Source organism: Pezoporus flaviventris, unplaced genomic scaffold, assembly GCF_033815535.1.
Source record: "Pezoporus flaviventris isolate CSIRO_AGI_PZ_B2104156 unplaced genomic scaffold, CSIRO_AGI_Pfla_v1 ptg000013l, whole genome shotgun sequence".
Lineage (NCBI taxonomy): Eukaryota > Metazoa > Chordata > Aves > Psittaciformes > Psittacidae > Pezoporus > Pezoporus flaviventris.
This window is the reverse complement of record NW_026892561.1, coordinates 7,490,692-7,516,699: the sequence shown is the minus strand read 5'-3', so window position 1 is coordinate 7,516,699 and position 26,008 is coordinate 7,490,692. Positions and strand designations below refer to the sequence as shown.

The window sequence follows — 26,008 nt, the reverse complement described above, 5'->3', positions numbered from 1 at the left end:
CTGCACCTCGCACCTTCCCTCAGTGGCTGCTGGCTAAACTGAGGAGAACTGGGGTTCCCAACACTGTCCAGGCTGCAGGGCCTGGGCACATGCACTTGCTCCCACCCCAAGCTCTATGGCCCATCAGCAGGTTCGCCCATACACCAACCCTGCCCTTCCCACACCTGCCTGCACCCAGTGCTGTTGCTTCTTCCCCTAAATACCCCAGCGTGGGCCCACACAGCTGAACCCTCCCCATGATGGATTGGGGTTGTCAGAGGCACAGAACAGGGAACTCCAGGTCGGTCACACCTCCCTGACACCCGTCATGGCTGGAGATTGCAGTGGGAGCTGGGGGCATCAGAGACAGGGCTGGGCAGCACTCAGTGGCATGGTTTGGGTCATTCCCCTTTGCAGCCATGGCAGCTGAGTTTAGGCTCCATGGCAAGAGGAAAGGACCAAGGGTTGCATTGCCCTGGGAATGGGACCCCGGAATGTGCAGGCAGAACCAGCACAGGGAGGGCTGCAGGATGTGTCTGGAGCATGGGTGAAAAATGTGCCCATCACTGCCTGAGTCCTTGCTGCCAGCTACAGGCGGTGCCTGCGGCCATGGGCCAGGCTGCAGCCCCTGGGGAGGGCTGGCGGAGTCCTGCCTGGCACCGAGGAACCTCCTGGTCCCTCCAAGTCCCTTGGGAATGGCACAAGGCAGGGCACACCGGGATGCTGTGGCTGCAGTACGTGACAGGGTGTGATGGAGGGACATTAAAGGCTGGCACTGGGCCACTTTCCCAGGGCTGGGGAAGGGGTGTGGAGGGAACAATTCCAGGGGGATATAAACCAGCAGTAAACATCTACAAGTGACAGCGAGACACGCAGGGAAACCATCGCATCCTCATGCCCAGCCCACACTGGTGCTGAGCACTGCCCGCGCCTGTGCCTGGGCCCACCACGGGCTGCAGGAGGCCGCGCTGTGCGCTGCAGGAAGCGCAGCTTCCTTTGCCGGCCGGAGCGCCGCGTCCTGCCCTGCCCGGCTCCCTCCCTTCCTGCCCGGGCACAGCGCCCGCCCCGGGCCCAGGCTTGCTCCAGTGCGGTGCAGGGTGGCTGCTGGGGCTTCCAGCTGGGAAACGTACCCCTGGGCAGGAGGGACGGGGCTCAAGGGCAGCTGCATCCCCCCCATCCCCAGGGAAGGGCTGAGGCACCCATGGGTGAGACTTGCTGGGGAGTGCCTGTGCAGGGGGGTGATTTACAGCATCCCCAGCCTTTGCCCCGTTCCCAGGAGCCCCACAAGTCCCTGTTCTGGCCAGGAACTGCAGCGTTTACAACAGGCTGACACCTTCCCCAGCTGGCTGTAAATCACGGCGCCAAGGCAGAGGCTCTGCTCGCCCTCAGCCAGGGTCCAGCTCTGTTGGCAAAGTGGCCCCGGGGCATCTGAATGAGACCCACAGTGGAGCATCACACAGAGCATGGGAGGGTGTATGGTGTGGGAGCAAAGCCCCCCATCCCTACACTTCCCTCCATCAGATGGCTCCCCACCACCCCAAACCACACAAACACAGGGATGGAGCCACACTGCCAGGAGTAAAATGATTTATTTCTTACTGAGAGCTGGATCCTACAGGGCTTGGGAGCACAGTGAGCAGGGGATGCTGCAAGGGGCCCCCTCCAGTGCTTCCCTGTGTGCATGTTGTGCACCCTGCACACCCACTCACAGCTAACTGTGCAGAGTCCCTGCACACACATGTGCATGCACACCCATGCATGCAGCAGCACACATGCACCAGCTGTTTCTAGCCCCCATGGGACACTGCAGGATGTGGGGTGTGCAGCAGGCAGGGCACCCAACCATGTATGACACTCCCCACAGACCATGTAGGCACAGACAGCCCCATTTCATGTCCCCAGACCCTGTTCTCTGCAGGCTGGGGAGCAGTAAGTCCATGCCAGATCCCGTTTGGCTACACCAAGAGAGGATGGAGGGTCAGTCAGTGAGTCTGGCACACACAGTATTGTCACCTTGTCCCCAAAACTAGCCCCCACCTCTCCATGTCCTTCCTTGGGCACTTGCCAATCCGTGCATCCCCAAACACCACCAGCCTGCCCCGTGTCCTCACCACCCCTTGCTGAGCTGTAGCACACGGCAAGCGAGGGGTGCACACGGTAGCACAGGGGAAGGGATGGGGATTTGGAGTGCAGCTTTGCAAGCAGCCATTGTAAGCCATATCAGGACAGCTCGTGGCTCTTCTGCTGTGCTGGCTTTCACCACTGGCTGTCCTCTTCCATCCTGCTGTGTCCCAGACACAGCTCGAGTCCCATTATCAGTGCAGGTCGATGTTCTCATACTCCACGTTGTCTGAGTCCTCCAGCTCGATGCCGGGTACCAGGTTGTAATAGTTGGTTGACTGACTCATGTAGATCTTCTCCCGGTCAGCTGAGTCCTTCAGGACCTCACTCACGCTGACGGTGTCCACCTCTGGATCACTGCCCCCCAGCTCCTCTGCCCTCGGGGATGGGGTGTCCCGCTGCCTGCCCAGCCCCGTAACCCGCTGCCCTTCATAGGTTGGCACCTGGGACATGCTGGGGGATCCCACCCGGATCTCCACCTCCTCATAGAGGTCCCTGCTGCTGTCCAGTGCGTCCACAGAGGGCTGGAGCATGACTTGGCTCCCCAGCAGCACCTTCTTCTCAGTCTCAGAGGGGGCAGCAGGCAGATCGTAGGGGACATAGTGGTGGGGTTCTGCAGGCACTGGTGCATTGCCCCTCTCTGCTGTGGCCAGGTGGCTCTGGGACCTGCTCTGAAAGCTGTAGTTGGTCTTTCTCTTCCGCCTGCAGAAGCACCAGGTGACGATGGCGAGGATGAGGAGAGGGGGTAGGCAGATGAAGAGGGCGGTGAGGCTGATGGAGTGGCACAGCTCATCCCGGGGGATGCTCTGGAGGTCCACACCGTGGTAGCGCTCCGGTGTGTGGCAGATAACCTCAGCGGCCAGGCTGGGCCAGTCCTCCAGGGTGCTGAGCAAAGCACAGCTGCAGTCCCAGCTATTGTTGGAGAGCTGGAGATGAAGCAGAGACGGCTTCAGGAGGCTGGTGGGAAGGAAAGTCAGGGCATTGAAGCCCAGGTAGACTTCCTGGACCTGGTTGGATGCTCTCAGGAAGAACCTGGGCAGCTCCTGGAGCTGGTTGCTGTCCAGATAAAGGACCCTCAAATTAGGGGCATCTTCCAGAAAGCTTCCAGGGAGTCTTTCCAGCAGGTTGTGACTTAAGTGCAAGATCTCCAAGGCAGGGGGGACTCCTTGTGCATTGCTGATGTCCGTGATGCTGCAGTGCGAGAGGTAGAGCTCCCGCAGCCCCCGCACCCCTACCAGTGCTCCCCAGTCCAGGTGGGTGATGTTGGAGCTGGTGAAGTTGAGGCAGCAGCTCTCGGTGAGCGGAGCTTCGCGGAACACCTGGAAGTCCATGGGCTCCGTGCAGTTGCAGCTTTGCGGTGCTGGGTCGAGGGTAAGGCCGGCAGCGAGCAGGAGGCTGCCCCACAGCGACACGGTCCCCAGCCCAGCACCTGCGGGGACAGCAGAGTGGACGGACGAGTGACCGCGCTGCGGGACCGGCTCTCCCGCTCCCGCAGCTCCAGCCCACAGCGGATTGAACACGCTTCCCCCCCCCGCCGCATCCCATGGAAAGCACCCGGATCCCCGCCGCCGCTCCCTCCCAGCCCTGGGCTGTCTCACACCCGACGTCCCGCAGCTCCCAGGGGGCAGCGAGCGACCCCCGGGGCTGCGCTCTCCCCCCTCCCGGCCCGGGGAGCCCGGCCCGGTCTCACCTGCCTCCGCACGCCCCATCCTCCGGGGCCGCTCCGTCCCCGCCGCGCTCCCCGCCGGGCGCGGCCGTCGGCTCCGCCTCGCCTCGGGGCGGCCCCGCCGCAGCCCGCCCCGGACCGGGCCCGCTGCTCTCCCCCGCGGGCCATGGGCTCCCTGTGCCCCAGGCACCCACCAGCCATGGACCCTCCAACCGCGATGGACAACCCCCCCCAAAATATTCCTACAATATGTCCCCTACAGCCAATATGCCTGGTGCCCCCACTTCTTCTGCCTCCCTCCATAAACCACAGCACCCCGTTCCTTCCCCAACCCTCTCCTCTCCATCCCCCCGAAGCAATGTCCCTTCCCAGCTTTCCCCAGTCTCCAGCCCGCTCTGGCCCACCCACACCTATATGTCTCTCTAGACACCCCCCCCCCCCCCCCCCCCCCATACTCCAGCATCAGCCCCTCAGGATCCTGGAGAGGGGACAGGCTGGGGTCTGCTGAGTTGCCCCCATCTTGGGATGGGGAGAGGGCTCTGCCTGGCTGGTCCCCATCTCTGTACACAGTGTGACTCCCAGCCCCACTGGGGAGAGGATACAGGGTGGATAAGCTTGCAGGATGGGGGCAAAGAGGCAACTCCTCTTTCCATCACTGGACCCCTTATGACTTCCTTCCATCTCATGTAAGTCCCAAGCCATAAAGGAGAAGTGGAATCAGATATGAGACTTCAGCCCACAGGAGAAGCAGTGCTGGAGAGGGGAGCTGGTTTTGCGCACCCTGAAAATGCCTGTGTGCTCACCACAGTGTGAGCTAGGTAAACTGAGACACATGGTGTGGCACCAACAGTGCTTTGCTTCAGTATTTGAGAGATGGGTGAAATGGAACCTGGCCTGAGCACAGACCCATCATCCTGTTTGTGTCTGTCCCAGACCCACAAATCCCACAGAAGGGTGATTTCTGGCAGCTGGACCTGACCTGTCCTGCTGTGGGCATTGTCTTGTGAGTGAGGTTTGGGGTGCCAGCACCTCATGCTGTGCAGCAAATGCTGCAGCAACGAATCCTGTGTCAGGGATTTCTGCTGGGAGGAGGGATGGGGTGGGAGGGAGCAAGGAGGGAAGCAGGACTGGCTGCATCCCGGCAGGCTGCTGGGGTGGGACGCAGGAAATCGCCGTTTCAGGCCCATGAGGAAAGGGAGGTGCCTGCAGCAACTGGCCGGGGGGGGGGGGCACAAGAATTGCCTCCGTGGTGCCTTGGACACGGTTACATAGCCCTTGGCTGGCACCCACGGGCTGGAGCCTGCTGACACCCTGCTTGGGGCAAAGCCTCCCCTGCTCCCCGTGCTCTGGGGCAGGAGCTGAGCCAAGGGCCCCGTTGTAGAGGATTTCAGAGAGCTTCCTGAACCTCCCTGGGCTGGATCCTGCCTCCCAAGGGGTACCTCCCAGCACTGGCATTTTACATACCACCCCAGATCCAAGCGCTTCCTTAATCCTGAGGGATCCGGGTCCTTTCATTTCTCCCTCCAGGCAGCTTTACCCAGATTTGCAGTTTCCCCCCTGCATATCCTGAGCCAGCCCCTGGGGCAGGTTTGCTCTGCTGGAGTTGCAGCTGGTGCTTCCTTCCCCAGTCACCAGAGGGACCATCCACCCTTTCCCTCCTCCTCCTCCTCTTCCTTGGTGGCTGCAGCCCCATCCTTTGCAGGAGCTCACCGGGTGAGGGGGAAATCCCACTCCTGAGGGGGTCAGGGCTGTCACCCCAATGCCAGGGAGCTCACCCACACCCCATTGCGTTGCCTGGGCACTATATGTAGAGCCCATAGCAATGCCATGCAGCCGCCCTGAGAAGCATCCCTTCAACAGAGCCAACTTGGCAGCTGGGTTCAGCACCACTGCTCCTGATGCTGCTCAGCATCCCTGAATGCTGTGAGGGTGGGGGGACACTGAGACCAGGCCAGGTCTGAGTATAGTGGAGGACAGAGATGCCACAGCTTCTCTGGGCTCCTGTTACATTTTACCATTCTCAGGGGGGGAAAGAAGTTTCCTGGTATCTAGATGGGATTTCCCTTGGCGCGACTTGCATCAGGTGCCTGTCCTGGTTTCACTGTACGCTTCCTAAAGACCCTGGGTCTCTTTTCCTGCAATTCCATTTAAATAGCAGCAGGCAGCCTTCCCTTGCCAAGGCTGGGCAGGTTGTTGATGTCAAACCACACTCCCTCCCGCTGCTCCAGCTCCGTAAGGGGAAAACCCCATTTTCCATGCTCTGCATCTCCACAGACCCCAGCTGCAGATGGATGGGGGCTGCTTCCGGGCTCCATCTTTCCTGGAGAGGTGATGCCTTGGTGGGACTCCGGCTGCGGGGTCCGTCCATGCCCCAAACCCAGCCTAAGTTCTCTCCTGGAGGCAGGCAGAGCAGGAGCGGAGCCGGCAGCTCTCAGCCCTCGCTGATCCCCTCTGTGCCTCTGCAGGGGCCCGGGGGCAGGCCCGGGGCAGGTCCCCCGGTCTCTCCATCCATGGGCTGCTTCCAGACTGTGCTCCTGACTCAGCTCCGCCCAGTTTGCTCCTCCGTCGGAAAGCCAACGCTGCCCCATGACGCTGCCTGTGCCCCGGGAGCCCTGGGTCCCGGGTGGAAACCGGCAGCTTTCCCCAGGGAGCAGCAGCCCCTGCCCGAGCCGTGTTCGCTGCCGGGTGGTGGGTTTGCAGGTGCTTCCCCTGCAAGAGCTGGAAACCCGAGGAGAAAAGCAGACAGATCTGGGTTGTTTCCGCTGTGTCTTGCAGGTTTGCTCAGCTTTTCTGCAGAGCAAAATAGGGGGCTCATTCCTCTGCGCTATAGTGGGATGTGCTGTGGAGAACGGGGCTGTTTGGCCATGGGTGTTCATGCAAAACTCTCTGCATATTCAGGAGCACTTTGAGCATCAGTGACAAGAGCCTTGAGCTGCACTGGGGGAAACTGAGGCACAGAGCAAGGGATTTGCTCACAGTCACCGTGTGGGAGTATGAGCAGCGGGATCTGCTTTTGAAGGGCTTTTGCAATGCTGCTGCTCCAGGCTCATGGGGGGCTGTGGGTTTGCAGCCACCTTGGGGAGAGATGATCCGCATCCTGCCATGACCTGTTTCAGGTGACACAGGCTTGTCCTGCTGCTTATGGCCATGAGAGAGCAGCACCGCTATGGCACACTGCCCAGGCACCATCATTACCTTGGCCAGCCCAGCCAGGCCACCCCTCAACACCAGAGCCACCAGGACTCAGCGCCCAGGCACTGAGGAGCCAGGATGGAGGTCCCTACTGGAACAGTCCTGCAGGTTCCCAGTCTTGGACTGGCAGCTATGGGGAACCGATCCTTCAGGGTTCTTTGAGGACTGCTGGAGCTGGGCTAGAGCCAGGGCAAAGTGTGGCCAAGGGCCACCTGACCATGGGACAGCCTGGCTGGGAGCTCACCTGCACCTTCCACTGTCCCCTGTGTCCCCAGCACCCCACCTGGGGTGGACTGTGACCCCTCTCTTCAGCCCTTGGCACAGAGTGAAAGGTTCCACCTGCATTCAGGTTTGTTGGGGTGAGGGGCTGGGCCCACAGTGAACACGGTGGGCTTTGCATCCTACCCTGGATTTTGCCTTTCTGGGGGGTGTAACTGTGGGGTCCGCAGGGGTTTGTGTGACACAGGCTGACCATCCCTGTGAGGGGAGATGTCCTGTGAGTGTGTATTTACAGACGTGTGTGCGGAGGGGACTCTGCGTGTCCTGGGAGAGAGGGGAGGGAGCTGAGGAGGGGTCTTGGTGTGTCTGTAGGGGATCCCTGTGTCAAGGAGGGGCTGATTGTCTGTGGGGGTCTCTGTATCTAGGAGAGGCACGCATCCACTGAGGTGCTCTGGGTGTAGGGGGGGACTCTGTACAGTGGAGACAGCAGGGCCGTGGCTGGGTTCCCCCCCCGCGGCTCACGGCTGGCAAAAGGGTCCCAATGGGCACATAAAACTCAGGTCGCAGCTCCTCATTTTCCGTGCTGCGGCCGCTTTAAGAGCCGAGCGGGGCCGCCCGGGGGCGGAGCTCCGGCGGGTGACGTCAGCGCGCCCATTGATAAAACCGGCGGGATTCCCGCGGCGGCGGCAGAAGCAGTGGTAGCGCGGGGTGGTGGGGCCACGTGTGCGGGTTCCGGTGCTGGCGGTGGAGCAGCCTCAGCCATGGAGCCCGCCGGCCTGTTTCCCCCTTTCCCCGCCGTCTGCCCCCCGCCACCGCCCGCTCACACCCCGGTACCCCCGCCCCGCGCCGCCGAGACCACCCGCATCATCACCGACCCCATCTCCGGCCGCTCTTACTGCAAGGGCCGCCTGCTGGGAAAGGTACCGGGGAGCGGGGAAGGGGAGGGTGTGCGGTGCTGGGAGCCGCGGACCGGTGCGAGGAGGGGGCTACGCGGCTGCTCGATCCCCACCTCGGGGTCGTCCGGTGCTGATTGCGGCCCCCTCGGCTGCCGCCACCGCCGCCTCCACCGGCCTCGCCTCTGCCGGTGGGCCCGCAGCAGCGCTGGAAGGGGTGAATCACCGGCTGGCTGCGTGCCTCGCCGGTTATCGGAGGCGCATCGGTTTCGGGGCGCCCCGCGGGGCCTGCGTGGGCCGCGAGTGCCCCGGTTCCCAGCGGTGCCGGCCCGCGCCGCTCCGCCGCACGCAACTTTTGTTTCCGCTGCCGGCGCTGTGTGTAGGAGGCGGGTGCCGGTTCCCAGCCCGGCCCGGGCGGCTGAGTGTGCAGATTGGAGGTGACATCACGGCAGGAAAAACCTGTCTCCATGGGGCTGCCTTTCGGTGGCCTCCGGTCCCCGGGCTTCCTGCCCCGCGCAGGACTTTCCAGATCGATCCCTCATGTGGAAAGATGAGGAGCTCGGCCATGGTGGGAGGGAAAAATGGCCCTGGAGGTTTTACAGGAACTGGGTGAAGAAAATCCCTGGTTGAGAGCATCACAGTTCAGATCTTAGTGGGCGACACAGCAGGAGGGAGCGTGTGACGCTTGCCGGGCTGTGCTGCAAGGGAATGGAGGAGGAGGAGGAGGAGGCAGCTTGTGAGCAGGCAGGGGCGAAGAGCTGTCTCTCACCCATCCATAACCACCTCTTCCCTTGCAGGGTGGCTTTGCACGATGCTATGAAATGACAGATCTCTCTAGCAACAAAACCTATGCCGTGAAGGTCATTCCTCACAGCCGGGTGGCTAAACCCCATCAGCGGGAGAAGGTGGGTGCTGTGGGGCTCGTGAAGTGGTGGGACACAGAGTGGGCCCTGTGCTTACCTGGTACTGCTGCTCCCTTTCAGATCACCAACGAGATCGAGCTGCACCGGGACTTGCACCACAAGCACATTGTCAAGTTCTCCCACTACTTTGAGGACTCGGAGAGCATCTACATATTCCTGGAGCACTGCAGTAGGAAGGTGAGCACTGGTGTGGCCTTCTTGTCAAAGGATCTCCTAAACAGAGCCATAGCTGGTTGGAGCAGCCCTTATCTGAGGTGCTTTGCTAGCATTCCCCTTCTCCTGGGCTGCCTCCTCTGTCACACCCTCTGAGCTCAGCCATAAGCTGTGTGGTTTTGCGTGGCATCAGGGACGCTGTTGGCTGCCTGTCCTACTCAGGCTGCCTGTTCATACTGGCAGCCCATAGCTCCTGGTGGGGCCCCCATAAATCCAGTGGTTCTCCTGTCTCTGCTGAGCAACCTCAGCTTCGTGTGGAGTTTGCTGAGGTCATGGCTGTGGAAGAAGGATTATTTGTGGATGTGCAACTTCTGGAAGAACTGGATTTGACCCTGCCTGCCCCATGCCTAGTCAGCAGGGCTGCCTGTTCTCCCTGCCTCCCATCACCAAGCTGCCTTCTCTCCCTCTGCAGTCCCTGGCCCACATCTGGAAGGCCCGCCACACACTGCTGGAGCCTGAAGTGCGCTATTACCTCAAACAGATCATCTCAGGCTTAAAATACCTTCACCTCAAGGGCATCCTGCACAGAGACCTCAAGCTTGGTGAGTGTTGTGGTTGGGACAGGGTGCCACGTGGGGAGTGAGGTGCCCCAGAGAGGCTTGTGGTGACACATCACCCTTGAATTGCAGGCAACTTCTTCATCAATGAGAACATGGAGCTGAAAGTGGGGGACTTTGGGCTAGCTGCTTGCCAGGATACCTCTGACCAGAAGAAAAAGTAGGTTTAAGGCTTCCCTATTCCGGAGCTCTCTGAGGTTTTTCCCCCTTCCTCCTATGGCTTCCTGGGAGGGTAGAGGGATGAGTGGTCCTCCCTGGCCTGGGGAGGGGAAGCCTTAGGGTCCCTTCCTGGTGTGGGGGAGCGATTCCTGCCCCAACTGCAGGCAAGGCGAGGGGCCTGGGGGCTTTGTGGCCCCTCCAGGAGGGAGCTTGCAGGCATCGGGGAGAACAATGTGCTGACTATGGCTATTGTGCCTGCCCGGCTGCCCTGCCGGCTGTGCAGGGCTGGGACACAAAGGCTCTGTTCCTCCCCGGCTCTAGGACAAGCTCTTCCCAACGGCTCCCCAGGACCAGCTGCTCCTGGGAGCTGGAGAGGGGGGAGTCTGTATGGGGCTGCTTGTAGGTGGAGGGAGCTTTGGGGGGGATGGTCTGCAAGCTAAATCCCAGGACTTAGAGCAGAGAAGGGTGTCTGCGAGGGGATGCACTGACCTGGCGTTTTGCCCCATAGGACAATATGTGGGACCCCCAACTACCTGGCCCCAGAAGTGCTGCTGAGGCAGGGCCATGGGCCAGAGTCGGATGTATGGTCTCTGGGCTGTGTCATGTAAGTCTGTGCTGCTGGGTTGGGAAGGGTCCAAGCAGGGGAGAGCTGGGCTGTGGAGCAGCCCCAGTGAGGAAGTCCCCTTGTGCTCTGCCTTGCGGCTTTGCAGTGGTTGCCCAACAAAAGGCAAGGGGAGGGTAGAGAGTGGCTGGATCCTGCCCAGCTCTGCTCTGGTGTGGGTGCTGCCAGTCATGCTGGGATGCCTGTCAGGGGCTGTGCATGCAGGGTAGCAAAGGGCAGGTGCTCTTGTGCTGTGCTCAGCTCCGGTTCAAAGCACTGCCCTGTGAACCTGGTAAACAATGGAAAACCTCAGTGTCTGGTGGCAGCTGCTGCTCTGTTTGTTTGGGGAGCAATTGCTTAAGTGCATCCAGCCCTTTGCCTGGCTGCTGCCTGCAGGCTTCCTGCTCTGCTTTCCACCCCATCAGCCACGCAGGGCTGGGAGCGATGGTGGCAGAAGGTGGCCTTCGCCTGCCAGCCCCCTCTCCCTCCCCAGTGCTCCTTGCCTGTTGCTCTAAACAGTTGCTAGGAGGAAGCATGGCCGGATGTCAGCAGGGCAGCCCAGGGTGGAAGTGGTGCTCCCAGCCAGGTGTGGCAGCCAAATGCCAATGACTTCCTTGCTTTAAGTGCTGCTGAGTCACAAGCCTGGTGGGGATGTGACAGTGGCACGTGTATCTCCTCCCAGGTACACCCTGCTGTGTGGGAACCCTCCCTTCGAGACCTCTGATCTCAAGGAGACGTACAGGTGTATCAAGCAAGTAGAGTACACCCTCCCTGTCTTCCTCTCCCTGCCCGCCAAGCACCTCATCGCCGGCATCCTCAGACGCAACCCTAAGGACCGCTTCACCCTTGAGGAGATCTTGGACCATGAGTTCTTCAAGGTGAGTGTGTTGGGGTTTGTCCTGACCCTTCTCCAAGTGGAGTGAGGCTTTTCGGGCTGTGTTGTGCTGTCCTTGGAGCCCAAGTCTCAGTCCTTCAAAGGAAGCAGCTGATGTCCTACCCAAATGCCAGCGAGGGGAACTGAGGGATCTGGTGTGCTCCCGCTGCCTTGTCCCTATAGCATGGGTTGTTTCCTGCACTGATGCCATTCCTAGGGCCAAGGCTTGGAGGAAATGCAAGCTGGCTGTCAGGAGGGTTGTGAGTGACTGTGGTCAGCCCAGGGCAGCTGCTCTGCCTGAAGCACGTGGGCTATGGAAACCAAACCTCTGCCTTGACCTCCCTGCAGGGCTACACGCCTGAGAAACTCCCTCCCAGCAGCTGTGTGATGGCTCCAGAGCTGAATCCCCCCAACCCAGCAAAGAGTCTCTTTGCTAAAGTCACCAAGACCCTCTTTGGGAAGAAGAAACCCAAAGGTGAGTCCTGGTGCTAGCCCAGGTGACCTTTCCTCCAGGGAGAAGTGGGTTCTGCCTCCTGGAGAGACCTCCTGATGGGTCTCTGTGGACCCCCTGCCTGAGGCCATCATAAGCTGTGCTTGCCCTCCTGCCTTTCTGGCACCGGTGGCCTGGCATGGGTGTGCGCTTCGAGAGCGGATGCGATGCTGAAACCCATGGGAGCAGTTCCTCCTGGAAGCCCTCCGTTGCATGAGAACTAGGAAGTGAAAGTGGGAGGCAGCTGCCTGATGCTGTGCTCACCACCATGGGCAGATGAGGGAGAGCTGAGCAAATGGGAGGGGTGGCTGTGATGTCCCCATCCCCTGTGCTCATCACTTCCTTTCTCCTCAGCCAAGAAGGGCTCTTTGGAAGACAAGGATGACATCTCCAAGCTGGTCACTGGGCTGATGAAGACCTCAATCTGCCGGCAGATGAGCTATAAAACTGTGGAAGGGAATGAGGTGAGAACACCCCTGAGCCCATGCACACCCTCCTTTTGGGTGGGGGGGAGCAAGTGGAACAGTGATAAAGCCAAGTCTCTCCACAGGCCGCCCCTGTATCATGCCGCAGTGCCAGCTCTAGTCCTGTGGAGACAGTGGTGGAGGAGACATCTCACAAGTCTGCATCCCCTTCCATCCGAGGGACGATGGCCAGCAGCTGTGAGGGTGAGCAATACCTGCCTGGGCCACCCCAGCCTGCCCCAGGCTTCCTGTGCTGCCCTGGCTGATAGTGGGGCTGGCTGACTCAGCCTGTCATCTTCTGCCCGCAGCCTTTGAAGACTGCATCACTACCTCTGCCATCATTGAGTCGGCTGTCCGGCTCCTGCGGACCTGCCTCTCCTCCATGCCCCCAGGTAAACCGGTTGGTCCACTCTGGGATGGGGCAGGGAGCTGTGCATCCCCTTCCCCATGGGATGAAGGCATGGCTGCTATTCGGGTACTGTTAGAGGTGGGCAGGGGTTGTCTTCCTGCTCTGCTCATCCCTTCTCTTTTCCACCAGCGGGGAAAAATCCGGCTTCCCTGGCCCGCCACGAGCACTTTGTCTGGGTGAGCAAGTGGGTGGATTACTCCAACAAGTATGGCTTTGGCTACCAGCTCTCCAACCGTAGCATTGGGGTTCTCTTCAACAATGGCACGCACATGACTCTTTCCCCCAACCACAGGTAAGTGGTGGGGAAGGGGATGGTGTCTCTGGGGAAGCCCCTGCTGTAGGAAGGGGCAAGGGGAGGCAGTGCCAGGGTGGGTTTGGTGCTGGGTGGCCCCAAAGCTCATCATGGTCTACTCCTTCCCAGGACTGTGCATTACAACCCAACCAGCAGCAAACACCTTGTGTTCTCTGTGGCCGCTATCCCTGAGCAGCTGCAGGGGCAGATGAGTGTCTTGCGCTATTTTGCGTCCTACATGGAGCAGCATCTCATGAAGGTGGGTGTGAGTTGTGTGTTGAAGGCTGTGTGTATGCTGGTGACACTGAACCCAGGACACCATGTATGGGACCACTGGCTTAATGAAGATTCTTCTCTCTAAGGGAGGTGACTTGCCCAGCATAGATGACCTTGGGCAGCCAGCCCTGCTCCTCCTGCAGTGGGTGAAGACTGACCAAGCCTTGCTCATGCTCTTCAGCAATGGCACCCTGCAGGTATGTGTGGGGCACAGTGGAGATGCCCAGACCACCATGGGGAGGAGGGGACTTGTGGCATCTGTTAGATCTTGTCTGCCACAGCCCACAGGCACAGTCCAGCTGTGGGTGCAGCGTGCTGCTCCAGTGCCCAAAGCTGCTGGTCACAGCTTGTGCAGCCTGTGAGGGACATGATGCTTCAGTCGGCCACTTGTGTCTGCCCTGATGTTGGGGCTGGCACATTCCTGCCATAGGGCATGGAGCAGGGATGCTCTTGGGCAGGTTGGGGAGGAGGAACGGGTTGAGGCAGGAAGCGTGGCTCCATCCTGGCTCCCGACATGCCGCGGGAAGCATGGGTTAAACCAAGTCCAACCTGTCTCCTAGGTGAACTTCTACAATGACCACACCAAGGTGATCATTAGCAAGCCTGACCACTCCTGCCTTGTCACCTACATCAACCGGGAGCGAAATTCCTACACCTACAAGCTGTGCAGCATCCAGGAGCTGGGCTGCTCTCCTGAGCTCCACCACCGCCTCAGATACATCCTCAAGCTCCTCCAAGAACGTGCTGAAGCCTAGTGTGGGACCTTGGGGGAACCCTTGCTGGACATAAAGGTCTCCCCCTCCCCTCCCATGGGATGGGAGGGATGTTGTGGTGCTGGCTGCCTGCCTGGGCACCCTGTATCCCGGTGCTCAGATGGACTCTGGACTAAAGACTCGTGGATGTGGTTACAGCAGCAGGTCTGGACATCCTTGCTGCTCCCTGGCTCTGGGCAATCTCTGTGTTCTCACTGGTAGCTCCTGCTCTTGTTGTGCTGGTCTTGGTGGGGTGGACTGGGGTGGCACAGGGAGGGAGGTGGTAGGCGAGTGCCCCATGGCCAGCTTCGGGGTTGGCTGTGCCTTGTCTGTACCCTGGTGCTCCAGCCTGCCCTGGCTGATGCCCTAGTTCACTGACCCTCTCTGTGGCCTGGAGAGGACTGGCACAGCCTTGGCCTCGAGGCTTTTGGCTGCTGTGGGGTAGGAAAAACCCCTTCCCAGGGGTGGACAGGGGTGAAGGTTGCTGCCTGCCCTGCCAGGGGCTCTGTGGGCTGGTGTGTGCCACTCCACAACTACACTAAGAAAAGTGGGCCCAACGTGCGCCGTCTGCTCCTAAATTGTGAATTGTCTGGTGCAACCTGATGTTTTGATAAAGGGGATGGGGGGGATGGAATTCAGGGGCTTGCCTGGAGGAGCCCTCATCTTGCTGAGACCCAGGGAAGTTTCTTGTTTCGAGGCAGTCTCTGCCATGTGGGACTATTTATGTATCTTATTTATATGGAATTATTTATTTTCCTGTTGGACTGTCCCTGTGCAGCTCCCCTGTCTTTGACTCGCCTAAATAAAAATCTATTTGTGTAAGGGCAAACTGTGTTTGACTTGCTTGGAGCTTGGGCACCAAAGGGCTTAATCTTCATCCTTGTTCTAAGGCTGTTACTACCTGCCAGGCAGGACCCCTCTTGCTGCTGCTGGGGGACAAGGTCAGGGACGCAGGATGGAGGGCAGGAGCCTGTCTGGTACCTCCACTCTTGCTGTGGATGGTGGGAGGGGCAGAATTAGCTGTTGCTGGCGTCTGTGGAGCTCTGGAGCTGCCTCGGTGTCTCCTTGCTGCTGCCAAAGTCTCATTCTCAACTGCCACTGCACTTGGACCAAACCCACCCGCTCTCGAGGTGTTGCTGAGATGCAGGAGGCAGGGGTTGAAGCCCAGGGGTTGGTGGGTTGCCGGGGTCCCTGCCCTGTGACAGCTCATGTGATGGGATATGAGCTGGGACTGGAGCCAGGAAAAAGGAATTTAATGTGCTCCATGAACTTGTTTCGAAGGTAATTTGTCACCTCCTTCCCCATCAGTGTGTAATCGATCTGCCTGGGAGCGGCTTGTGCTGTGGGAAGCAGCCTGGGCTGTTCCCTGTAGCATTGCCTTGGGCAGACTGCTCCCAGGGTAATGCAGCCCTTTGGGTTGCCTTTGCTGTAGCTTGGGTCTTGTAAACTGGGCTAGTGAAAGCTATGGTGTGGCTGTGAGCCCAGGCTGGGGACTGTAGTGAGCATCAGGGCACTGAGGTGCACCCATCCCTTGATCCTTGCGCACCTCATGAGGAAAGACTGCAGGTATGAGCCAGAGCTGGTGCAAACCTCTTTATTTCAGCAGCACTACAGCACTGAGTGGAGGGAGAGGCAGGTCCTACTCAAAGTAGACCCCATGCACTGTGGCCACAGCAAAGAGGGATGCATTGGAGAAGGTGGTGGAGGCAAAGCTGTCACTCTCGGGGTCCCACAGTGCCTGGCTGGCCACCAGCAGGCTCTGCTGTGCCTGCTGCCCCAACAGCACATGGCAGACCAGCTTGTACCGGGGTGGCACCACGTCCTTTGCTCTGCTCTGCAGCATCTCAACCAGGTTCTGGGCTAGCAGCGCACTGCTCTGTGGTGTGTAGACCATGGTCTCAAGGGCACCTGTCAAGGCTCCCTCCAGCACTTGCTGCACCCGCCCTGCATTGAACTTGCAGCCTTCATCTGGTCCTATCCTGTAAGTGTTCTCCAGGCGGGTCTTGAGGATGGGCTGGAACAGGGGCAACCCAGAAAAGCTCACGCGGCTGTGCAGCATCCAGGGGCCGATGGAGGGGCGCCTGCCCCCCGGGGCTGCCCCCAGCGAGCTGCGGCGGCTGGCCAGGGCTGCTGGCAGGGTGCTGAGGATGGAGCTGCGGCAGGAGAGCAGGAGCGGCGGTTTGCCTTCCTCTGTGCCCCGTGCATGGGGCTGGGACCCACGGCGGGTGGTTCGGAGCGGGTGGACTTCGGTGTTGTCTGCAGCTATCGCCTGGGCTGGCGCAGACACCTCTGCGAAGGGCTGCTCAGCCATCTGGGTGGCCTGGAAAGGGGGGTGTCAGGAGGAGGTAGGTTGTCCCACAGGTTGTTCACCCCATCTCTGCTTTGCCTATCTCTGACCCCTGCAATCCCATGGTAAGGGGCTGGGGGGACCACGGCAGCTGCCTTCCCTTCTCTAGCACCACCCTCCCCAGCAGCAACCACTGACCCACTGCATCCCAGGTCCACCCAGCCCTCAGCTCTCCCATCTCCAGCCTGTCCCCTGGCACAGGGGAGAAGCTCCTTCTGCTCCAGCCTCCCTGTCCCACGCTTACCGCTAGCCCTGCTCCTGCCCTGCAGGGGTAAACCCAGGGGACTTGTTTCCAGCCAATGTTGTGCTCCTGGCTGCCCAGGGACCAACCTTGGCAGGGACAAACCTGTTGTGCTCCTGCAGTGTGTTGCTATGTGATACTGCAGCTCTCCAGGGCTGCTCTGGGGCACGGCTCCTGTAACTCCTTGTTTCCTGGTCTCTGGACAGCTGCAGTCACTCCGGGCATTCCAACGTTGGCTGCTCCCTGCCAGCCCCCAAAAACTGTTTCCCTGTGTTAAATGTGTGAAGGAAGAGCAAGGAGAGGTGGAGAATAGCCACTGTGATTGATGCTTTGCACCCCAGCTATGGGCTGCACCTCCAACAGCTTGATCTTTGCACCGTTTAGGTCCTTTTCTCCCTGTATCAAGGGAGACTATGGGCAGATGGGCACCCACTGAGCAGAGCCCTGGCCCGAGGGCAGGTTTGCTGGGGATTCCCAGCCCTGAGGAGGTTTCTCTCCACTGTCGGAGCCCAGCCCAGCTGGTACACCACCGCCACCCCATCAATGTGCCTTTGTTTGGCTCGGCTGCCAAGCTGTTTGAGGAAAGACGAGATGGCTTTTGTGTTTCTATCTCCCATCAGAGGTATTTACAGCCTGCCGCTGACTAGCGCTGCCAAGCGCTGGCAGCTGGACCCTGCTCCCTCGGGCTGCTGCTGTGGGCCCTGTGCTTCCTTCTGCATTCCACTACCGCTGATAGGCAAAGACGGGTCCCTCTGCAGGCACCCCCATCGTGTTCCTTGGGTCCAGCCAGGCTTGGGAGACAGGGGACTGGGCATCCTCTGGTGCAGTGCCTGAGTGAGGCTGGTTATGCTTTTTTTTTGCCTGTGCTCTCGTGTCCTAAGCAGATAGGAGAGTCGCAGGGCTTTGACCTGAAGCATCAGCAGGAAAGGTTACTTTTGCTGTTTAGGGGCTCGATCTCCCAGTGCAGGGCACTCAGCCATGCCCAGCAGCTTTCCATGGGGGCTGTGCATATAAAGGTGGTGTTGATCTTTGTGCCTTGATCCTGCACATGTTTTGCCTTTCCCAAAAATCCCATCCTCCTGTGTCCCTTCACCCCCATCCGCCCCATCCAGGGGCTTCTCTGCAGCAAAGCCACTGGCTGGGAGGGGACGGGACGACAGGCCCCGGTGCTGGTTCCCTGCTGTGAGCCACATCAGGGTTAGGGTATCGCCACGCGGACCGAGCCATCCGAATCCCGCCCGGCAGACACCCGGATGGTGCTGCCTTGGCAGCAAGGAGCGGGCTTCACCACTCGCCACCCCTTTGTCCCTGCCGCTGCCTCCCCAGCAGCCCTTCCGCTCCGTGCCAGGTTTCCCTAGCAATGGGCCATGGCGCGTAGCGGCCTCCTCCCTGCGGGCTCCCCGGGCCGGCCAGCCCCCCGCCTGCCTCCCTCCTTCCTCCCTTCCTCCGCCCTCCTCCCCAAGGCAGCCCATGGCTGCTCCCTGCTCCGCGCGGTCGCTGCAGGGCGAAGCGGCCGCCTTCACCGCTGCCCTCCGCACCCTGGTCAACAACCCCCAGTTCAGGTGAGGGCTTGCGGGGCTCACCCCCCGCCCCAGCCGTGCCGAAGCCCTCGGCGCTTGCTCCGTGCTGCTTCCCCCGTGCTGCTTCCCCATGGATCTGAGCCTTGCTTGGGGTGGGGGGGTGGTGGGGGTGGTGGTTAGGACCTCCCTTCTGCATGGACCTCCTTTCTGCTCGGCTTTTGCAGGAGCCCGGGGCTGCTGGGTACATTCCGCACCGAGGCAGCCACCACCTCTCCGGAGCAGGGAAGGACCCCAAGCGTGCCCAGATCCTCTGTCCCAGGGAGTGATGCCAGCATGGCAAGGCAATGTTACAGGCAAAATCCCGTGCTGAGGCTTCTGGCCTTGCCAGCAGTAGGGTGCTGCAGTCACCCTGCTCCCCAGGGGCAGCCAGCTATCCATGGCTGGCTCTTCAGTGCTTTCCTTTGATATCTCCAGTCTTCCGGCAGCACTGAAGGCAGGTGGCAGTGCTTGGCATCCCTGCTACCTCCTCCCGCAGCAGTGAGTGGAGATGGAGAGCTGCTGCCTCTGCTACCTGGCACCTACACGGCACGTCCTGCCTGGCAGTGGGCTGGCCCTGTGGTCCTGTGCTGAGGCCTGGCACAAATGTCAGTGCAATCTGAGGAAACCCCTGTCCCTGCTGAAAGTTTTGGCCACCCAGAAGAGAAATTCCAGTGAAAACTCCCCAGCCACAGCACCAGGCAGTGGGGAAGCGGCTGCCAGTGCCTGGTCATCCCCAGCCCACTGCTTGCATCCCACACTTTTCACCCTGCAGCCTTCATTTTACATCCTGCAACCTGAAATCTGTGCTCTGCATCTGTCACCTTTATCCTACATCCTTCCTCCTGTAGCCTGCATCCCACAGCCTTCATTCTTTCTGCATTTTGCAGCCTTCATCCTCTGCCCATCCTGTTGCCTGAACCTCCATCCTGCATCCCACACCTTGCATCCCGTAGCTGCAGCCCGCATCCCACATCTCACAGACTGCTTCCCCTGCTTGTTTTGTGGTTCACAGCCATGGAACAGTTAACTTCACTCCCCTTACAGTAGCAATCACGGAGAGCTTGCCTCATACTGCCCAGTATGCCAGTCCCAATAGACATGTGGGATGACTCAGGTGCCTTTCCCTCTGGTGGACACATCCATCTCCATGTGGGACACCATGAGGTTTGGGCCATGGGTTTGTGCATGGCCAAGTGGCAGCTAGAGTTTGGGTGGCATGTCTTCTGTTGCCCTGCTGGGATGGAGGAAGAGAGGAGGAGAGGATGAATGAGCCATGGCTGCATGGTGCACATAGGCTAGAGAGCCCCTTTTCCTCTCATCTTGCCTCCCATTCCTGGGAAGGTGAACAGTGCTGGGAGGCTATGTGGGACAAGGGCAGCAGGGCGGACCTTGTGCCTCAGAGTGCACCACAGGCCAGTGCCAGCCCTGCTGGCAGCAATGCCAGAGGCTGCACATCCATGAGACCATGACTCAGTTCCTATGAGTCAAGGAGGCTGAGCCCAGTGACAGCCGTGCTTTCTCCTGCTCTGCCGTGCCAAAAGAGAAAGCCACTTTCTCCAGCTGCCCCTGGCCTTTCTCCGCCCTGCTCTGTGCCAGCACTCACGTCTTGCTGTGCTCCATACCTGTCGCTGGCTGTGCTTTCCAGAGGACCTGTCTTGCTCACCCCACCTTTCAGATGGCCATAAGGAGCCACAAGCAAGGGCCCTCTTGTGCCTCTGCTAGGAAAAGCCCACCCAGACAGTCCCTGCCCATGTGCCCTGTCCCAGCTCCCAGGCACCCCATCACTGATGGTCCCCTCTCCGTGCAGTGATGTGACATTCGTGGTGGGCCGGGAGCAGCAGAAGGTGTTTGCACACCGCTGTGTGCTGGCATGCCGCTGCCAGGCTTTCCGGGGGATGCTCAGCCAGGGGCCGGCAGGCAGCGAGGACTCCCCCAGCAGCATCTCACCCCAGGGACCCTTCATCCTGGGCAACGTGCAGCCCGAGGTCTTCCTGGCCGTCATTGAGTTCCTCTACACCAACAGCGTCACCCTCAACAGCCACATTGTGAGTGGGGATGGGGCTGGCAGGGACCATGGGCATGGGAGGGAGAAGGAGGGATGCAGAGGTGGGGGGTGCTTTGAATGTAGAGAGGATGCTCTGTATGACTGTGGCTGGTTAACAGTGCAATGAGTGTGTGGGGCTCAGCCTAGCACAGAGGAGTGTCCAGAGCATCTTGTCCCACATGTGTCTGCCCCAGCCTTGGGGTGTTCTGTGCATCCTGGACGATGGGAATGGAGACAGTAAAGCAGGCCACATTCATATGCCCCTATAGAGCAGCCCTTCCTGTCCCATACCCCACCTGGGAGCTCCCGCAGAGGCAGAAGGACACATGCTCTTGTCCACTGGGCTGCCATGCCTGTTCCTGCACCCGATGTTCACAAGGTCTCTCTTGCCTGCAGGCACTGGAGGTACTGACTTCATCAGTGGAATATGGTCTGCAGGACCTATGCAAGGTACAGCACTGCTTACTCTGGGGTGGTGGTCCCCAAGTGCCCCCATGCTGAGGAGCACTCCAAGATGGTCCCTGCGTGGCTGGAGGTGGTTCTGAGGATGGATCACCGTGGTCCAATGCAGGCTCAGCCCCTGCTTCTCAATTCCAGAGTGTCTCTTCAGTGGGATCCCCCTTGAGGGGATGCTGCACCAACCAGGAGTCCTGCAGGGGCCGGGGAATCCCTGGGAAGCTTATGGGAGTCTCATATCCTGCAGGAAAGCCCCGATGCTATCACCCACGGGTGTCCCGTGGTCAGCTGGCTGGATGATGCTGTAGGGAAAGCCCCATTGCTGGAGAGTGCTCAGCAGTGGCGCTGCCAGGGGGATGCTGCTCAGGAGAGAAGGTTTTGGGAAGGCAGCAGGGAGCAAACAGGAGGGATGGGAGACGGATGAGGGGAAGGAGCTGGAGCAGCTTGGCGTTGGGGCGGGCGGCTGGGCCACGTCATCAGGATGATTCCTGGATTACGGCTGTGCTGATCGTGTGACCCGCCATCTCACACCCGGACTTCCCCTCTCTTCCCACCCTGCCGAGGAGCTGAGCCACCATGGGCTGCTGTGTGCTGCAGTGGTGTGGTGGGACGAGTCCTGCCCCGTCACCCCATGAGGACAAGCACAGCCCAGATGTGGCACAGGGCTGTCAAACAGCTGGTTGGAGGGACATAAGGGGTGTTGCAGGAAAGGGGGATGCGGTGCCCCAGACACGTGAATCCGGGTGGGATATCCTGCAGTGAGCCATAGAGGAGGGGGGAAGGAAAGGGGCTGACCAAGGGAAACCCCTGACTGTGTCTGCAGCTGCAGGGTGACCTCATGTCCCTGTTGCCAATGACTCAGGGCCCTTCTGCTCCAGCTGAAGGTTCCTCCCTGCATGTCACATCCCCTTTGGTTTCCTAGGGGCTCTGACCCCTTAGGGTTGGTGGTACGACAGACAGATAGCTGTTGCAATGCCATGTACTGCTCAGCGGGATTTTCCCTGAAGATGCACACAGCAGATGCTATTTAGAAGGGACAGGATCTTGAATGTGATGGTTGCTTTTTTTAATGTGTGAATGATTGCACATCTTTTTTTTTCTATTTTGGGTGCTTATTATAAATATAACTTTGCATTCGTTAGTTTCTTTATAATATCTTACCCAGAACAGTCAGGTGAAGGGAAACTGAAATACAGGCAGAGAGCGGGGCTGGGCAAAGCTGACATCACCCAGCCAGAACCAGGGCTGTCCCTCATGGCAGGACACAGATGGGGACAGTGGCCAGGGTTAGGTGGCCCGCCTCGGGCTATGAGGTTGGCTGCGGTTTGGTGGCATCAGTCTCAGCCTATGGCTGAATCAGTGCCCAGGCTGGCTGCCCACAGGCTGTGCTGTGAGTCCTCATCCCACAGCCCACCACTGCCTGGGGGGCTGGAGGTGCCATCCCCGCATGTCTCCTGTCCCGTGTCCTGGGAGCTATGGGGAGGCTGAGAGTCGAGGAGAGGGGTGGCAGGGCTGGGCCTCTGCTCTTTCTATTCTCTCCCCATTTACCTTCCAGCTCTGCATCAAATTCATCAAGGACACTCTGAGTGTGGAGCAGGTCTGCGAGGCTCTGCAGGTGAGTGTGACACCAGTGGGGTCACAGAGGGTTGAAAACAACCCGTTCTGTTTTGGGACAGGCATTGGCCTGACCTTCCTGCTCTTGGCTGGATGGTGGGGCAGGATTTCCTACCCTGGCACATCGTACCAGGGCTGCAAGGGCCACCAGGGCCACCATGGCCTGGCAAGGGAATGTTCTCATGCTGCCCTAAACAGAGCTGGCCAGAGCTCCCCAGTGCCATGGCCTTGCCATCATATGTATGAAACTGGAATGCACTGGGTTTCCGTGAGTTCTCATGGTTTTGAGGCCAGCCCCAAAACCCTGCTGAGATTTAGGGCATCTAAAAATAGCCTTTTAGGCAGGTCCCAATGGCCCTGCCATGCTGCTTGGTGAGACCAAAGCTGCTCCCCAGGGTAAGGGGATTTGTTCCATCACCCACAAGACAAAGTGATGCTCTTATGGTGAGATGCTGGCCCCAGAGCACAGAAGCTCCTACCAGATGTGGTGCCAGACCACCCTGACATAAACAGAGCCAAAACTGACCTGGAGGAAACAAACAGAAAACCCCAAAACCCCAGAACAAAACAAACCTGAAGAAAACATCTTCCATTCCTTCCCAGCTTGTGTCAGTCCCAGTCCCATGCCATGGTGGAGGGGGAGGCGATGCTCCCCCTGCCTGTGCTGGTCCCATGTACCCTGCATGCAGGGGCTGCCATTGGGACCAGCATTGCTGGGTAGGGCTGGGGGCATATAAGGGCACCCCAAATTCCTGCTGCAGAGGGATGATGGTATCTGTGGGGCAGGCTGGGGCTGATACCAGGGCATGGGGCATATATGGGGGGTCTAAGCTGACCCTGTGCCCACACAAGGAGCACTGGAGACATGTGGCCCCATGTCCTTGCAGTGTGACCTCCTGATAGCAATGCTGGGGCTCCTTGCCCACTAGGGCTGGGTGATGTCCCTGAGCAGCAGTGGAAAGTCAGGTGCTTCCTGCTGACAGCAGGGCTGTCAGGTGATGAGGCCACCAAACTCTTTGCTCTGGGGCAGGCCAGGAAAGCAGGGACCTTGGTGCCCTTTCCCCCCACATCTGCACTATGGTGTCCCCACACATGGATGCTCAGCCCACCCTGGTCCTTAAGAGGTCTCATGTCTCAGCAGGGCTTTGGTGGGAGGTCCCTCCTGCCCCAGACCCTATTGCAAGTGTCTGTGTTGTCCCACAGGCTGCAGTGACCTATGGGCAGACAGACCTCCAGCAGCACTGCCTGGCCTTCATCGAGGGCTGCACTGCGGTACGGCTGCAGGCATGGGGGAGCATGACATGGGGTACCCCAGGGCATGGGGAGCACTGGGGGGCATGGGGAACACTGGGGCACACAGCATGGAGTAAGTCCAGAGGTGGCCACAAGGATGATCAGGGGCTTGAGCACCTGTGGTATGAAGACAGGCTGAGAAAGTTTGGGCTGTTCAGCCTGGAGAAGAGAAGGCTGCGTGGAGACCTCATAGCAGCCTTCCAGTATCTCAGGGGGGCCTATGGGGATGCTGGGGAGGGACTCTTCATTAGGGACTGTAGTGATAGGACAAGGGGTAACGGGTTAAAACTTAAACAGGGGAAGTTCAGGTTAGATATAAGGAAGAAGTTCTTTACTGTGAGGGTGGCGAGGCACTGGAATGGGTTGCCCAGGGAGGTTGTGAATGCTCCATCCCTGGCAGTGTTCAAGGCCAGGTTGGACAGAGCCTCGGATTACACAGTTTAGTGTGAGGTGTCCCTGCCCATGGCAGGGGGTTGGAACTGGATGATCTTAAGGCCCTTTCCGACCCAAGCCATTCTGTGATTCTATAAGGCAGGAATGCAGGGACCCTAAGAATGGGTTGACTGGAGGTTGGACAGGAGAGGAAAAGGAGCAAATGGTGTTCAGGGAGATGATGGGTGCCAGGAAAAGGCTGGATGGAGGGTGTCTGTTTGAGGAAGTGCTGGGGTGTGAAACAGGGATGCACCAGGATGGGCTTGATGGCTCAGGGAGAGGGATGTGTGTGGGGTCCCTGTACCAGCACCCCAGCACTGCACTGTGCTGGCAGGCAGTGGTGCGGACACAGGGCTTCCACGAGCTCTCTGATGTGGTGCTGGCGCGGGTGCTGCGCAGTGACCGCCTGGCCGTGGACGAGCTGGACCTGGTGCAGGCTGTGCGGGAGTGGGCGCACGTCAGCTCGGTGAGTGCAATGCATGGCCACGGTGCGGTGGTCATGGATGGTGTTCCGCATCAGGCAGATCCACCCAGAGGTGCCCAAGACATCACCAACCCCATCCCTTACATTCTGCTGTCTCGCAGGCTGTCCTGGAGCGCCCCGTGCCTGAGGTGGCTGCCCTGCCTGTGCAGGAGCTGCGCCTGCCCCTGCTGGCACCCAGTGAGCTGGCAACGCTGGAGAGACAAAACCAGCGGGATCTGCTCATCCCGGTGAGCCTCTGCCTCCTCCCATGGTGTCCTGGCTCACCTCAGCAGCTGGAGGATGCTGTAGGGTTGGGTTTGAGGGGGGACCACGCTGTGGCCGTGCTGATGCCACCATCCCCGTCCCCATCCCCATAGGCAGAGAGCATCGCGGCAGCCTGGCGGTCCCATGCCCTGAAGAAGGGCAGTGGGGTGCCCTCGCACCTCTGCCAGCCCCGGCGCGGCACGCGGCCCCGCGACCACCACCGTCACCTGGACCCACACGCCAAGTAGGGGCTTGGGCAGCAGCAGTGCCCCCCAGGACAGCGGGGCAGGGTGCGGGGCTGGGCACTGCCAGAGGTGCCACCGTGGCCAAGAGCGTCCATAAAGCTCTTTGTCTCATGCCACAGCTCCAGGGTCAGGGCAGGATTCCTGGTTCACCCCAAGAAGTGGTGCAGGGAATGGGGGCTTGGACCTGCGCTATGCGGTGGGTGTGAGGACCCCCATACACCCCAGTGACGCAGGGGTAGGGGGCGGGGCTGCAGGAAGGGGTCCCTTGTGGGATGGGGATACAGGGTGAGCCCCCCCTTTCCCCAGCCCCATGCTGCCCCCAACCGGGCTCTGCGCTGGGCCCTTCCCCGGGGCCGTGCTGCCCCCCTGCGGCAGCGGGACTGAGCTGCAGCGGGCAGCGAGCACCGCGGCAGGGCTACATCCCCTCCACGCACCGGTGGGGAAGGGACTGAACGAGATGGGGAACCTGGGGCTTAAGAGTGCGGGGAGACCCCCGGCATCTCTGCACCTACCCAGCACCAACACCAGTGACCCCCTCCCCAAGCCCTGCCAGCATCCCCGGCTCCTTATAGCCCTGGACACACGCACCACACTGCCAGCCCCCCATGTGCCACACACATCCCCCTCCACACAGCCTGTACCCCCACTGCGCACCCCATTGCATGTGCACACACAGCTGGATCTGTCTCAAGCATCCTCCCTTCCCCCAGCTATGCCCCCCAGGATAAAGGGCCGGACACAGCAGGTAATTTATATATAATATATATATTTACTCTTTAAAAATAAACCTTCGGTCCCCACTACCGCCTGTACAAACTACAAAAATAAACCTTTGCTCTCTTTGATATAAATAACTTAGATGGCGTGTTGGGGAAGGGGGGGGGGGCTGCCCGCCGTGCCCACGCCTGGCACGGGGACAGGGTCCCAAGGGCCACCCCAGTGTCTGGGGCTGGGGGGGGGGACCAGGGCC

General features: G+C 60.0%; 4 protein-coding genes across 5 annotated transcripts; 2 read left to right on the top strand and 2 right to left on the bottom strand.

Annotated features, from left to right (window-relative positions):
* Window positions 1-1,551: 1,551 nt before the first annotated feature.
* LOC133268168 (SLIT and NTRK-like protein 6) lies at window positions 1,552-3,862 on the bottom strand. Its single transcript, XM_061451056.1, has 2 exons — window positions 3,791-3,862; window positions 1,552-3,529 (listed from the first exon to the last, which is right to left on the bottom strand). Exons 1-2 carry the CDS (start codon window positions 3,807-3,809, stop codon window positions 2,295-2,297), a joined length of 1,254 nt encoding a protein of 417 aa, XP_061307040.1. The 5' UTR covers window positions 3,810-3,862; the 3' UTR covers window positions 1,552-2,294.
* A 4,076-nt stretch (window positions 3,863-7,938) lies between these two features.
* Window positions 7,939-14,241, top strand: PLK3 (polo like kinase 3). Its single transcript, XM_061451393.1, has 15 exons — window positions 7,939-8,097; window positions 8,868-8,975; window positions 9,054-9,170; window positions 9,619-9,748; window positions 9,836-9,923; window positions 10,431-10,526; window positions 11,206-11,401; window positions 11,746-11,872; window positions 12,242-12,351; window positions 12,438-12,555; window positions 12,660-12,743; window positions 12,890-13,052; window positions 13,182-13,311; window positions 13,415-13,525; window positions 13,889-14,241. The coding sequence occupies exons 1-15, from the start codon at window positions 7,939-7,941 to the stop codon at window positions 14,081-14,083; spliced, it is 1,932 nt and encodes a 643-aa protein (XP_061307377.1). The 3' UTR covers window positions 14,084-14,241.
* Window positions 14,242-15,679: 1,438 nt separating this feature from the next.
* Window positions 15,680-17,450, bottom strand: DYNLT4 (dynein light chain Tctex-type 4). The gene is made up of 2 exons (XM_061451391.1): window positions 16,672-17,450; window positions 15,680-16,400 (listed from the first exon to the last, which is right to left on the bottom strand). The coding sequence occupies exon 2, from the start codon at window positions 16,389-16,391 to the stop codon at window positions 15,720-15,722; it is 672 nt and encodes a 223-aa protein (XP_061307375.1). The 5' UTR covers window positions 16,392-16,400; window positions 16,672-17,450; the 3' UTR covers window positions 15,680-15,719.
* Window positions 17,451-18,087: 637 nt separating this feature from the next.
* On the top strand, window positions 18,088-25,278 carry BTBD19 (BTB domain containing 19). Of its 2 annotated transcripts, XM_061451389.1 has the most exons (9): window positions 18,088-18,230; window positions 20,035-20,272; window positions 20,668-20,721; window positions 20,975-21,031; window positions 22,283-22,342; window positions 23,545-23,613; window positions 24,401-24,532; window positions 24,652-24,777; window positions 24,907-25,278. In XM_061451389.1, the coding sequence occupies exons 1-9, from the start codon at window positions 18,139-18,141 to the stop codon at window positions 25,039-25,041; spliced, it is 963 nt and encodes a 320-aa protein (XP_061307373.1). In that variant the 5' UTR covers window positions 18,088-18,138; the 3' UTR covers window positions 25,042-25,278. The 2 variants fall into 2 exon arrangements, with proteins under 2 accessions (XP_061307373.1, XP_061307374.1); XM_061451390.1 differs by lacking the exon at window positions 20,975-21,031.
* The last annotated feature ends 730 nt before the right edge of the window (window positions 25,279-26,008 follow it).

Bases quoted from the DNA above. Each gene is read 5' to 3' on its own strand.
- PLK3 (XM_061451393.1), top strand. From the start codon at position 7,939: ATGGAGCCCGCCGGCCTGTTTCCCCCTTTCCCCGCCGTCTGCCCCCCG. The intron at 8,976-9,053 runs GTGGGTGCTGTG...GCTCCCTTTCAG, and splicing joins AACCCCATCAGCGGGAGAAG to ATCACCAACGAGATCGAGCT. The intron at 13,312-13,414 runs GTGGGTGTGAGT...CTTCTCTCTAAG, and splicing joins TGGAGCAGCATCTCATGAAG to GGAGGTGACTTGCCCAGCAT.
- DYNLT4 (XM_061451391.1), bottom strand. From the start codon at position 16,391: ATGGCTGAGCAGCCCTTCGCAGAGGTGTCTGCGCCAGCCCAGGCGATA.
- BTBD19 (XM_061451389.1), top strand. From the start codon at position 18,139: ATGGCTGCTCCCTGCTCCGCGCGGTCGCTGCAGGGCGAAGCGGCCGCC. The intron at 23,614-24,400 runs GTACGGCTGCAG...CTGTGCTGGCAG, and splicing joins TCATCGAGGGCTGCACTGCG to GCAGTGGTGCGGACACAGGG. The intron at 24,778-24,906 runs GTGAGCCTCTGC...CCATCCCCATAG, and splicing joins AGCGGGATCTGCTCATCCCG to GCAGAGAGCATCGCGGCAGC.